The following is a 13,657-nucleotide window of genomic DNA, read 5'->3' on the forward strand; positions in this document are numbered from 1 at the left end:
TATAATTTTAGATAACTGGATAGATGAATTTACCAATCTAAAAATGGTTAGCTGACATGGCTAATTGAGTGACTATCAGTGACAAAACAAGAGAAACTGCTGATGCTCAACCACATTTTGAAGTACACTAAAGTGTCAAAACAGCCAGTCAATTAATCAACGCATTACTGACTACTGGTGGACCATGGTGTCTCACGACCCCCCGTTTCAGTCCCCAGTATGTATGCTGCAACAGCTTGTACGTACCAGGGGGGCTAGGGTCAGCCTGTCTTATCTGGTGCACTGTGAGCTCAATCATGCTCCCACTAATTTCTCCCCCAACCCCACCCTGTTACCTAACACAATCACAAAGTGTACATCAAGACAGAGAGTAGAGCTTATAACAATCATTTAAAGTTCTATTGAATCGAATCAAAAACAAATCCCTCCGTAACATTTATTCAAACCTTTCAAGATCTTTATTAAGCCAAGAACATCAAGAATAAAATAAAAAGTGCGTAGAAAAGATGTAACAGGTTTAGAAATGTTGTATACAACTATGTACAGACAAAGTTTGCTTTGTGCCAAGGTAACAGAACCATGTTCAACACGCAATGAGAGATTCATTTTTATTTTAAATATTTAAATAATCCTACAGAAATAAAACAAACTGCATTTATTCATTACTCTGGGGCAGAGACCCCTCCAAACCCCAACTAAAATCCGAAACATGTAGATTGTGTCCGTTGATGCATGCACAGCCAGCTCAGTGCCCTAAATTGGGTGGCACATTCGAGCCAGCACAGCACCAGTTGGAAACCAAGAACAAGTTACAATATCCATATTAGCATATCACTTAAAACGAAGCCGGATTGGCCATGCAATCGAAGTGGTATGCTACAGTCAATGCTTGACTTGGGCTGGAACAAACAGAAACTGAGTTCCAGCACCTCAAGCACTGGCTGAAGTAGTTACTGTAACAGTCATTATCTTCTCTTGTTTATGTCATGGTGAGCTACAGAGGTAGTACACCCGCAAGAGACAGGGGAGAGGAGTGTCACTGTCAGGTAAGTAGAAGGGGAAAACAGAGAAGATAAAGGACGACTAACTGAACAGGCTTCGACCAGGTATTGTACTGTAAGTTTCATGCCCCTGTTTAAAATTAGTGGGTGTTCAGTAGCGAATATAAACCAGGTTAATATTTGACAACACATATTTATTTATTTTCATTAGCATTTTGATTATTCATTTATACCAATATACAACAATACATATACAAATTGGGTTGTAAAATGATAGGAAGGGAGTAGAGTACTATCAAAGCATTTTTTCCCCTCACCCCAAACCATATTACTTTCCCCAATATTAAAGTCTGGAAGATCATGAACAAAACGGCACAAAAACAATAGTGAAAAAAAGTATACCTGGCAGACTAAAAACATGTTTCATTATTTCTTTCTAGAGGGGTGCGTCACAAGATATGTTTTCACAGATCTAAAGCATGACATTCTAATTTCAAGTACAGGGGAGAAATGAGCGAAGAACATGTTTAAAAGGTAGACTCAGCGATATGATGTAGATGCAGAAAGTAAACAGCATAATAGTGGGTGAATTTCCGCAACAACTAGAACACTTAAAAACGAGGTTCAACTTCCGTCACTGTTTTGGTGCCCTTGCTAACACGCTGTAACCTTGGGAACTGAACTTGTGCGCACATGTGCAGACACTTTGTTAGATTGAAGTCTTGCTATTCGTGGCAACGTCATTTTGCTGAGTGTACCTTTAATCATGTAGGGATTTCATTAAAAACATAGGTGAAAAGCAAACCTTTTGGGTAGTTTTCATCAGCACCTTCATAAAAGAGCAACAATCTGAACTTGCCCCATGTTCATAACAGTTCTGTCTTGTACATCACCTTTTTCCCCTATGGGTCCTGGACAAAAGTAGTGCACTATGTAGGGAATTTGGGATGCAGACTGTTATAATGGTCTCCATAACATCGAAATGGACAATTAAAATATAGCTGCTCTAAAAATGTATACTGGAGGTGGCTTGGGTCAAAGTAAAAAAATAAAACGGGCTTTTCTTCGTCCAATTTACAGGTCCGCATTGCCTTTTATGTACAGCAATGCTCGCGCTTATGACCATGGAAAATAAGGTGCTAAAATCAGTTGCCTCCACTTGAATGTAGCCTTCTATTGTCGTAGCTACAATAACATGGAATTCCTCTTTAAAACAGAGTAATTGACTGATGAGAAACAACTGAAATGAAGTACATAACCAACCACATCTCTGGTCCAAGTGATCAGCACCACAACTGTGGGATGTTTAGCTCCATTTTTATTAGAGGCCATTGGCGACTTGAGTCAAGAACGTAGACAAACCAAGCGAGTTGACCATGAGATTACGTAATGTTACCAGTGTACAAAATTACTGAGGTCTGAATCAACTGGGTTGCTTGCAGGCCTAGAATAAATGCCTGTAGCTGTAGACATTTTGTCTCACAAACACTGATAGCTCTTCATACCACAAACGTGTTGTATCATTAGGCGCCCTTTTTGGTTTCTGCGACAGAGGGAGCGGCTCAAGAAGCCCTCTAGGACAGGGTGTTTCCAAACTCGGTCCTGGGGCTCCCCCTGGGTGCACATTTCCTTTTTTGCCCTAGCACTACACAGCTGATTAAAATATCCAACTCATCATGAAGCTTTGATTATTTCAATCGGCTGTGTAGCGCAAGGGCAAAAACCACAACGTGCATCCAGGGGGCCCCAGGACCGAGTTTGGGAAACCCTGCTGTAGGAAAGAACCCAAAAATGTCCACCAGTCAGTCTTTAAATTAAAAATGCGTCATATCAGTCAGACTTTAAATTAAACTAACTACGGAGGAGGCTCCAATTCATCAGTACTTATTGGCAACACTCCTATCGCCATATCATTGCATTTTCCCCTCGTGTCCTGGTCCATACTCCTCTATGAATTCAAGTACTCCTCCAACGTGGTGTGTTTGGCTGGTCTTTTAGTTGAGGAAGCGGCGGCAGCGCCTGGCGGCACAGTTGCAGTGCAGCTTGCTGCCATCATCCTCAATGGGGAACTTGTAGTCGTAGGTGAGCTCCTCGCCGCGGTAGATCTTACGCAGGGCGAAGATGACGATGTGCTTGTGGCTGTCCACGAGGATGACGCGCGAATAGCAGTTGGGCTCGCACGAGTGGTTGATGAAACGGGCGGCGTTGCCGTGCATGGTGGCGTCGACCACGTCAAAGTCATCAATGCGGAACATGTAACAGCCGATGCCCTGACGAGGAGATAAGAGGGTTTTAGATAGAACTTTATTGAAAACCCAAACGGGAAATGTTTGCACCAGCTATTCAAACACCAATACACAAAAGACACACACTAAAAGCTGCACACCATGAATGCAAGCTAAAAATTTAAGTGCGTAGATTAAAATGTATCATTGCGAATGGTAAAAATATACTTAGTTACTGAATGAAATTAGATGCATTGCTGTATATTTTGCTTTGGTATATTTTCTCAAATGTATTTTCCTCTGTATGATCGCTCCATTGATTGTTGTTGACCAACCTTGCTGTCATAGTATTTCTCTTTCTTGTCTGTCAGAACAGCACGGATGACGTTGCCTGCGTACTCGATCACCATCTCCCCTGCCTCAATGTTCCTCTTGCAGAAGAGACCGCGTCCATGAATTTCAGACCTAGGATAAGGAAAAGATCAAATATTACATTTACATTACATTTAAGTCATTTAGCAGACGCTCTTATCCAGAGCGACTTACAAATATAGAGTGAAAAAGAAAAATAGTAAGTATGAAGTATTTTACCCTAAAAAACAAAGTAATCATAATAGTAATAATATCAGAACGTTTAAAAAAATAGTTTCTTAGTGACCTGTAAACCCCCACTGCTTCCTTGGAGGTCTTCTCCAGGTGTCTGAAGCGCATGGCCATGGGAAGCTCTGTGCTGGTGGCTCGTCTATGAGATGGGAACATGGGAGAATCCAGTAGGTTAGAACTTCTCTCACTCAGAACAATTAAATGACAGCATAAACTCAATGGTAATTGTGGAGTTGTCTAACCTGGTGGATTTCAGTGGGAAGTCATCATCCTCCTCGTCACATGGCGTCGACATGATGTCAGGCAGCTGTCTGTGTTGAGATGCCAAGAAGTTGAACATGTCGAAGGTTGACTTCCTGTGAGGGGACATGGGCAGAGGGAATTTGTTTAAATGCAGGAGATGTAGGATTCTACCACATTCAGATTCAATGATTTTACAAATCTGACAGCAAGCTTCAAACTATAAATCACTTCTACATTCTATTAAGGGATGGCGAGATGGCTCGGTCCTCAACATACCTATTTTAACCACAGACATCAGTGCTTGGTTCTTACCGTGAGTAGACCTCAGCGCGGGCGCAGCCACTGGGGTTGATGGGCAGCTCGTCGTCAGGGGTGTCGTAGCGGTGGAAGCGAAAGCGGTGTTGCTTGCATCCTGCGGCGCCCTGCAGCTGCTCCAGTAGGAAGATGACAGCGTCGTGGAGCAGGCCCAGAACGCGCGCCCCACTCACCCCGCCGAGAGGCAACGCCTTCAGGTGGAACCCTGCTCGGGCCTCCAGGACGCCGTCAATCACCGCTCGCCATGCCACTGAGGGAGGGAGAGGCAAGAAAGAAAGAAAAGGACATGAATGAGAAAGTATTAGAATGATACTGCATAGGGTCGTTTTACTGGACTCAGACTAAGCCTAGTCTTGGAGTTAAAAGCCAGTACAAACAGATTCTGCATAGAGAACGCTTTTATATAGAAAAAGGAATAGCTACACCTATGTAAGTTACAGCTAGTGTTTCCGTAGTTAGGCTGAGATTCTCACCCTCTATGCTGTCTGCCTGTACATGGAAGCCGTCGTCGCTGGTGATTTCAAAGCGCAGGTGGGGCTGGTTCCTGTGGGCGAACATGGTCTTGTCCTGTTTAGGTGGCGGCATGTCCTCGTCTGAGCTAAAACCTGAGCGGTTTTAAGTGTGTTAAGAATAGGAAGGTTAAGTCAGATTTTATTTATCAGAAATTATAAATATTTTTTTAATCATTCATAACACACTTTTAAAATATGGGTTTTGGTTGAATGGGGAAAAATATTAAATAATCATATGTATAACCGCTCAAGGTTGCCCACCTGAGTAGGGGCCCCAGTCAGAGAGATCTCCATGGCGTGCGCTGACCCACACATGGGTTTTCCCATGGATGTCGCTGCTACTCTGAGTGGTGCTGCTGTTGGGCTGACGCTCCATCTGAGGTATGGGAGGGGGTCTATAAGACAAGACACACAGACATGGTGTTATATGAATTAAAACTAAGGCGTAAAAGAGTTTAGATATTGATGTGCCTTTCCTATGGAAAGGGGTGCTCATCTGGGTTGAGTCATTCCAAAAAAGAAATGCAAAGTTTTTTGTATTGTATACTATAATAAAAGACTACCCTTATGGGTCATGGTGGAGACAAAAATAACAGCTAGGCTAATATGTTTTTTCATTAGTTCCCTCAATATAAAAAGTAATTCCCTCAATTTTATTAATCCATTCCCTTAATTTAGGAATTTGTTCCCTCAATTATGTAATTGTCCTCTGAATCGGCATTATGTCGCCATCTCCACTCCTTTCCCAGAAATTCAGAAACATGCTGCTGCGTGTGTGTGTTTGCATGCGTATGTGTGACTAAGTAATTTAGCTGCTAGCTAGGCATCTTGCTCGCTATAGCTGTATAGCGACTTAAGCAACCAGGCACAGATAGAGCCAGAGCCGCTTTAAACCATCTATGTTCGTAACTAAAACTGATAGCTATTTGATTTGTTGCGATGACAGGATAGGATAAGTAGCAAACGAACTCTGCCGGAGTATAGACTAAAAAGGCAGTGAAAGAGTGAGGTTCTCAATAACATATTCAAACAAGAAGAAAATAGCATCTGCAAATCTGTGTACGCAACTAATAAACTTTGATTAGATTCATTTCAAGCCCAGATTGAAGTAGAATTCAATGAACTCAAACTTGATCAATTCATGAAAAGGACATGTGCTCGAATCTGCAGGGGAGACAAATAAATAAATTGAGGGAATGGATTAATACAATTTTGATATTCAGGGAGAAAAACTATATATTGAGGGAAGGAATAAAAATCCCAGGGGGAACGGGTTAGTCTAGCTGTACTTTTCCTTCACCGTGACCACTAAGGCTCTCCGTACCTACGCATTATAACATTATTTGAGGGATTTAAAGTGAACCTGGCAGTGTGTATTTCTGGCATCCATCTTGCTATGGTTACATTTGAGAAGAAACTAACCTGATATTCTCAGGTTGTGGTGGTGGGATGACCTTGAGCTCAACCTTCTCCTGGTCCAGATCCAGCACATCTTTCATTGTTGGGGCTTTGATTCGAACACCACTATTTCTGTGTGAAGAAAAGAGTGACTCTGAGTCTGTAAAAATCTATCAATCAATTAATTGTCCAAATTGGAAAATGTGTAGTGCAGTCAGGGTTCCAACATTAAAAAGTTAAAGAAGAAACAATACATCTCATATCGTAGATATGGTACTCTGCCTTACCTGCTGCCATCTAGGTCATCCACGTCACTAGAGGGCAACTGCGGGAGGAAATCAGTCTTGCATTTCTTCTTGCCGGGACGCTCAGCGACGGAGGACACTCTCTTAACGCGGACCTGGGACTGAGACTCGGGTACGATGGCCGGCTCGTGACGGAGCATCTGTCCAGGAGCGGCAGAAATGGCTACAGGGGACTGGAGTTTGTTGAGGAAGGGGTGGACCTGAAACTGGGATGGGCTCAGCTGAGACGGGCTCACCCTGAGGATATTAGGCCGTATCCGAGAGGGCTCGCGATGAGTAGCCATGGCTCTGTCTAAAATAGCTTGGGCCTGGTTGCCAGGCAAAGAGACGCACTTGACCCCCACTGGTTTTGCCCCACTCATCATGGGCATGGCTTGGACCAGCACTCGCCCATCATGCAAACTCTGTGGGGCCCTGATCAGGAGGTTGGTGTTGCTTGCTGGTGTGATGTTTCTGTTAGAGATGGTGGTTGATGTGGTGGTGTTGTTTCTGTTAGTGGTGATGAGATGTGAACTATGGAAGACTGCTGTCCGTGGTGAGGGTGTTGACGTAGAGGGTACGACCACAACCTGGGGAACTGCCCGTGGCAGGGCACCACTGCTGTGGATCATTTTGGCGATCTGGCTGATGCGGCTGTAGGACGGAGAACTGGTGCTGACCGTCTGGAAAGTGTTGGTATTTGGATCTTTCATCAGAATCTGACCTTGACGGTTGACTAGCAGAACTTGCGGGGACGGGGCTGAGTTGGAGGCACCGGACAGAATAGTGGCCGTCAGTTGCTGCTGAACTTCTTGTCTGGGGGTGGCCAGGCGGATAGCGATAGCTCTGCCCCTAGTGGCCCCTGTCTGGAAGGGTATAGAGTTCATGCCGTTTATTACAAACGGGGTCGGAAAAGCGGTGGAGGGGACGGTCCTTGGAACGCTTCGAACAATGATGGGTGGGGAAGAGGAGGCGACATTCAGAGGCAGAGCAGGTGCAGAAGGTAGGGACACCCTGATGATTTTCTTCTGTGTTGGTGTGGGTTTAGGAGGAATAGTTTTCATGCTCACAGGACTAGGGCGTTGCATGACTTTGATGGTTTTTACAAGATGTTTTGGGTTGGGTTTGGGTTTGGGTTCCGGCTCGAAGTCTGGGTCTCCCATTTCGTCGTCCACTCCAAAGAGAGAATCTGTAGAGGAGCCAGAGCTGTCGCTATCGCTGTCATCAAGAGCTGGTTTTTTATTATTGGCCAGGTACACTCTGGTGCCGTCGTCAGCTGAAACAAAATGGCCACTACTTGGGTCCAGAAGAACCTCATTCTGGGATTCCGTTTGGTCAGAGTCCATCAGAACCTCCTCTTCAAAAGACATCATGTCGCTATTTGGGTCACAGGTTTCAAACACTTCTTGACTGTCAGCCCCCTGAGCTTCCCCACTCTTCCCCTCTTCCTGAGTTTCTTCCTGATCGCCAGTAGCCTCACTTGAGTCACTCTCAGAGCCATTATCCGCTCCGTCAAGCTGAGCAATGGACTGAGACGTAGGAAGTGGTGGGGTGAGAGGGAGACCTTCCTGCCCTGAGTCCTTGGAGGCTTCGCACACCACCACCGTACGAGAGAACTTCAAGTAGTGATCCATGTCTTCGTCTGAGGAACCGTTCTCCAGATCATCTTTAGAGGCTATGTCTTTGGTGAATACTGAGGCCTTGTTGGCGTCCATATTGCCCCTACCCTGAGTCTGGGTCTCCTCCACTAGTGCCTCCTCCTCTTCCATATCTCCTCCACCTGTATGGGACCCTCCACAGTGAAGCGCCACAGTCTCGTTCAGCAAGGCCTCGTCAAACTCCAGTTTGGCATTTAGCACAGAGGCCACCGCAACGTCTGCGTCCGCCACTTCGAATGTTGTGAAGGGCAAGTCCTGATCCGACATCAGGGGGCTGACGTCTGTGTCTTCCTCCATGTTATTTGCTGTCAATGTGATCCCGTTTGAGGGCGCCACCTCTGCTTTCTCTGGCTCGGACGAAGCTAAGAAGTACTGTGGCACCTCAGCGGACACTGGAGTTCGGATTTTGAATGGCTGTCTGATCCTGGAGGAGTGGCGGATGGCCAGATGGAGGTTGGAGGGAGGGCTGCCGGCGGTGCCAGGCCGCAGTGAGAAAGGGTGGGTAAGACTGGAGGGGGACAAGGGAGGGGAACCCCAGCTGGAGGAGCCAGCAAGAGGTCGTACTTGCCGAGGGGAACTCAGGAGGTTTTCGTTGGTTCTGGGAGGGGAACTGAAGGGGAGGGACCTGGGGTGGAGGGTGCCCCCTGAACGGAGTGTCATTGGTCCCGCGAGGACGTCGGTGGGGGAGGAGGAGTCCCCTGAGTGGCAGCTCAGAGACAGGCGACGCGGCCGGCGGGTATCGTCCAGGTCTCTGAGAGTCAAGATGTGGTGGGATTTGGACATGGCACTCCCTAGAGAGAAGAGGATCACCAGTCAGTGTCATGGCAGAAGTGATATTAACATTATTTAGCAAACTCTCTTATCCTAAGGGACTTTGTTTATTCAATGTAAGGTTGCTAGGTAAGACATCATATCGAGTAAAATCTTTCCTCAATAAAGCAGATATTTCACTTTTAAATTATTTAGATATGAAACTAATATAAACTGGTATTGATATCAAACTTAATGTCTAAGGGAGTGGTGTTACCTGGGGAGGGAAGAGGTCGAGATGTTCCTCCTGCTGGTCTCCTGGTTTGTGAGTAACCAGGGGTTTTGGCCCCCGTCTCCTGTTTCAGGGGAGACTGGGTGGTGCTGGGAGATACCTCAATGGGCGGAGGACTCAACACAGCCTCTGGAATCTCCATTTCTGGTCAAGGAACAAGAAAGGAGCATTATTTACTTTGATGAGTCCATTTTGAGAATTAGTAGATTGCCCCTTATCAATGGAAAAGATTGTATGATCCCCATGTACTTAAGTTGTAATACTTATCCTTCCGTTATTTATTTCAATAGAACATAAACAAATATAAAATCGGGAACATCAAGGTTATCCATTGAAGTGCTCCACCCTACTACCAGATAGGGGCAGGTATGGGTTTCCTGACCTTGATAGTAGCTGGGGCTGTGGGCTATGGTTCGGTTCTCCTCCTGGTCCCACCACAGTGGTTCCCCTGGCTTCTCTTCGAGTGGAGAACACACCTCTGTCACCTTAAAGGTGTACTTACAGCGCCGACGAGGGTCCACTGTGCTCCAGTACAGCCGAGAGCACCTGGACGGAGGAAGAGGGAGGAGAAGAGGAAAAAGGTGAGTAAAGTAAAATATATAAACACAATATTCTAAAATGAACTCGAGGGAAGCTATCCTACAAAGTAACTCAGGAGTTTTATACGGCCATTAATTTCTTATATTAACAGTATATTAAATTAGACAATGACAACCCTGATTAAATCATTCAGAAATGGATTATTCAACAGGAATCAAAATGGATGCTGTCGATGTCTGGTCACGTGGATTATTGTTCACTTACTGATAGCCGACAGGACACAACCTCGCTCCATTGGCTGATAGTTCAGTCAGCACACCCAGCCTGTTAATTTGCAGAGAGCCTGGATATAGAAGGAGACAGATGGGTGGTTTCAGAGGGTTTCACATGTAAAAAGGGGAATGATTGTTGGCGGTAATATAAATCCCTTACTGGCCATACTTTTAGAGCATATGGCCAATAAAAAGCAGGGAGGCTTTGTTCCCAATGGCACCCTATTCCCTATGTAGTGCACACTTTTGACCAGAGCCCCGGGCTCTTGTTAACCCTTTACACTCATACCCGTATACGGGTTGACAACGGCAGATTTGGACACTGATATGTTCCTACATTGGAATGCAGTGGCTACACAGTTCCATGCTATACGTCAGAGCTCAGGGTCTCCGCTTTACAGGTTTTTGACTTGACAGCAGTTCTGAACTTGAGCACTGCGTGCAACAAGAGGTGTTGCTCTAAATTAAGAGGACTATCTGCTTTGAAAGGTGAGACGTAGAGGATTATAATAAATACCGGTTTTGTGTCATACAAAGCAAGTCTTAAATGTGCACTTCGCATTTCCATACAAAACTCATGTAATTTACAGAGTCAACGTTTACTTATGTTTGATGTATAGTTACAAGATGACATGGTGTTTTACCCTGGGTGGTCCTTAACCAAATGAGACGTTTTCTGTAATGTACTGCTTCTCTGAGTTGCCTTGTGAAAGCTTAACACCAAGATCTAGCTAGTCATGTTGGTAACAGAACAAGCTTTCAAATGATGCCCACCTGACCCAGATGGCAATTTATAAATTGACCGTTTTTGGATAAACAACAGTAACTGTGTGATGGCAGGGATGCAGAGCTGTGTTCCAAACAAAACAAGTGTGCTTGCTGTAGTTCCTCAACGGCACAGCTAGGAGAGCTCACAAAAGCACGTTATAGTTGAACACTCTTCTTTAAGTCATAAATGTGCCTTGAATTTACTAAGGAACTGTGTACACTTTGGAGGTGTGGCCACTTGGAGATTCCAGTTTGACCTCATTCAAACCCGTGGCATTTTTTTTTGTCTTCTACAAAAAAAATGCACACAGTTCCTTAGTAAATTGAACCTAACCCACATTTTTCAAGAATATTCATATTAAGTTACTGAATGTATCCATAGTATTTTCAGATTTTGTTATCAACAAATGTGGCGAAAAATACAGTAAATGTAAAATGCACATAAAATGAACAGTGTAATGTTTGGATTCAGTCTTGTGTGAGGTGAACTGTTGTGTTCTCACCTTTAGTCTAATAATTTGCCCATAATATCCAAACTGTTCCCTTTTAATTGCTACCATGGATATGCATATGCTTTCCATATTTCTTCAGTAAGTAAAAAATATTACAATTTATCCCCATCCATATCGGCCAATTCCCACAAGCGTAAAGGGTTAAAAGTACTGCACTACATAGGGAATAGGGTGCCGTTGGGGATGTACGATACACACCGATGGTCATATTTATAGACTCTGGTTCCAGGCCAGTCAGAAACTTCCTACGGAGGCTGATCCCTTCGAAGTCCACGTAGACCCGCCGGAGAACTTCAAACCCATTCCCAGACACCATCTGGAGAAGAGGGGAAACGGGTGTAACTCCTGTGCAGTAGGTGTGTGTGTGTGTGTGTGTGTGTCCTGAGACATAACATTGGCCCTTATGCTACACAATAAGTGACCAGGTGTGAAGTTTGAATGCTGCTGACAAGTCACAGTGAAAGTGGTGGTGCTCAAGGTTGGAAAGACAACTATATGTTTGTTTATGTGTGTCCCTCATTAGCCCATATACAAAGGTTCACCTTCTCACTGACGAGGTCATGGTGCCTGGAGCAGAAGACCTTCCTGTCCTCCTGGAAGAAACAGTTGCGGGCGCGGGCGCACATGAAGTGGTAGTTACTCTGACAGGACGAGAGACAGCAGCCCACCGTCGCCCCCGCCTGGCCACAACGCTCACAGCGCTGTAGGGAAGAAGGGTGGAATAAGTGCAAGGATAGGAAAGAAAACAATGAATGAGAAAGACTAATGGAAAAGTCCCTGAAGAGTAAACATGATCATTTTAACTAAATAGCAGACTTGACCATTCTCTTTGGAACAATAAAGTTATCTTATGACAATGTTACAAACGGGCAATTGAATAGTTATGCCTGAATACAAAGCCTATCGAGTAAGGATGTACTACAGCCTTGATATGTGGGAGGTGTGTCTCAAATGTCACCCTATTCCCTACACAGTGCACTATGGGACCTGGTCAAAATAAGTGCAGTTTATAGGGAACATGTTGACATTTGAGATGCAACTATGATGAATTTCTATGCATTCCTACCATGTGGCGCCCCCTGGAGACCGCACTGTGTACTTGGAGCAGAGCTCCGTTGTCTTCGTACACCTCAGCGGACCACAGGCAGCAGTTCACGTGGGCCCACTCGTTCTGCCCCAGGTACAGCAGTCTGCCCGCGTCCTAAAATAAAGACGAGGACGTTCAGATTTAGAGTGGACCTGAAACGATAGCTTGTAATACCATTACTGTGGGAATGATGTACGATTGGAGTTGTGAAACAATTCTAGTCCTTGAGTACTCCCAAATATAATACATTTTTGTTGTCGCTGCATAAAAGCACACGTAATTCAACGAGTCAAGTGCTTGATGACTAGTTGAAATGTGTTGCCTTTCAGTCAGTTAACTTCAGTACAGCATACTATGGGGGAGTTGCACTCTCACATCTTCGGTTGAAGGATCTACAATTACACCTGACAAGGCCAATGAAATCTGCGCCTCGCCGAAAGACCCTCCTTCCACAGGTGATAAGCGTAAGACTCAGATTCACTCTGTTATTCCGCTCTTCACCTTGGTGTGAACAGGAACGTTTCGTGCTACTAAAACAAACGATTTGAACACGAGACAAATCTTACGTTGTGCCAACTAAACTGTCCCTTAGTGGTAGTGTGCTCTCCCCCTGGACGTTGTGTGTTGAAGTTTGAATGGTTCTCATAAAGTTTCCCAATCACAAACGAGGAGTTATTCTTCAGATTCCTATGCCTGGCTATAGCAATACATAAGATGACTAACGAGTCCGAAACTAAAAAAAAAAAAAAAAAGACAAGCTGGGTTCAGGTTCCCAACCACGACCCAATGAATTCAAATATACTCATGTTTGTAGTCTTGTGTGTCTCAGCGCATGCTCAGGCTGCCCTCACTTGAATCAGTTTGTGTGCGAGATTAGAAGACGGCTTGCACAGTTCCCCTACTCGTTCGCAGCGCAGGTTCTCTTGACAATCGTGTAGCATTCTTTAAGGGGCTTGGCGTTTACGATAATGACTTCCTCTCCCAGGTTCCTGTAGCTCGGCTACAGGACGCGGAGATGGATTGGGTCGTTTGGTTATGGCCAAACAGGGTGCTGGGCGATAGATTGAATTATGCTGAACAAAAATATAAACACAACATGTAAAGTGCTGGTCCCATGTTTCATGAACTGAAATAAAAGATCCCAGAAATGTTCCATAAGCATTCCCAATTTTCCATTCTATCAAATTTTGTACACAA

The 13,657-nt window shown here is 44.8% G+C and overlaps 1 protein-coding gene across 2 annotated transcripts in view; it reads right to left on the reverse strand.

Moving 5' to 3' along the window:
* Positions 1–440: 440 nt before the first annotated feature.
* Positions 441–13,657, reverse strand: part of LOC124012097 (histone-lysine N-methyltransferase 2B-like) — a 67,907-nt gene continuing 54,690 nt past the window's right edge. For both annotated transcript variants that reach the window (XM_046325507.1, XM_046325505.1), the window contains exons 23-37: positions 12,440–12,574; positions 11,916–12,074; positions 11,572–11,689; positions 10,086–10,164; positions 9,664–9,827; positions 9,267–9,425; positions 6,585–9,030; positions 6,322–6,429; positions 5,161–5,294; positions 4,861–4,992; positions 4,385–4,637; positions 4,072–4,185; positions 3,885–3,968; positions 3,562–3,691; positions 441–3,271 (exon numbers count right to left, since the gene is read on the reverse strand). In XM_046325507.1, the coding sequence (XP_046181463.1) occupies positions 2,996–3,271; positions 3,562–3,691; positions 3,885–3,968; positions 4,072–4,185; positions 4,385–4,637; positions 4,861–4,992; positions 5,161–5,294; positions 6,322–6,429; positions 6,585–9,030; positions 9,267–9,425; positions 9,664–9,827; positions 10,086–10,164; positions 11,572–11,689; positions 11,916–12,074; positions 12,440–12,574 (4,491 nt within the window). In that variant the 3' untranslated portion in view covers positions 441–2,995. The remainder of the gene's footprint in view (positions 3,272–3,561; positions 3,692–3,884; positions 3,969–4,071; positions 4,186–4,384; positions 4,638–4,860; positions 4,993–5,160; positions 5,295–6,321; positions 6,430–6,584; positions 9,031–9,266; positions 9,426–9,663; positions 9,828–10,085; positions 10,165–11,571; positions 11,690–11,915; positions 12,075–12,439; positions 12,575–13,657) is intronic.

Source organism: Oncorhynchus gorbuscha, linkage group LG24 (assembly GCF_021184085.1).
Source record: "Oncorhynchus gorbuscha isolate QuinsamMale2020 ecotype Even-year linkage group LG24, OgorEven_v1.0, whole genome shotgun sequence".
NCBI lineage: Eukaryota > Metazoa > Chordata > Actinopteri > Salmoniformes > Salmonidae > Oncorhynchus > Oncorhynchus gorbuscha.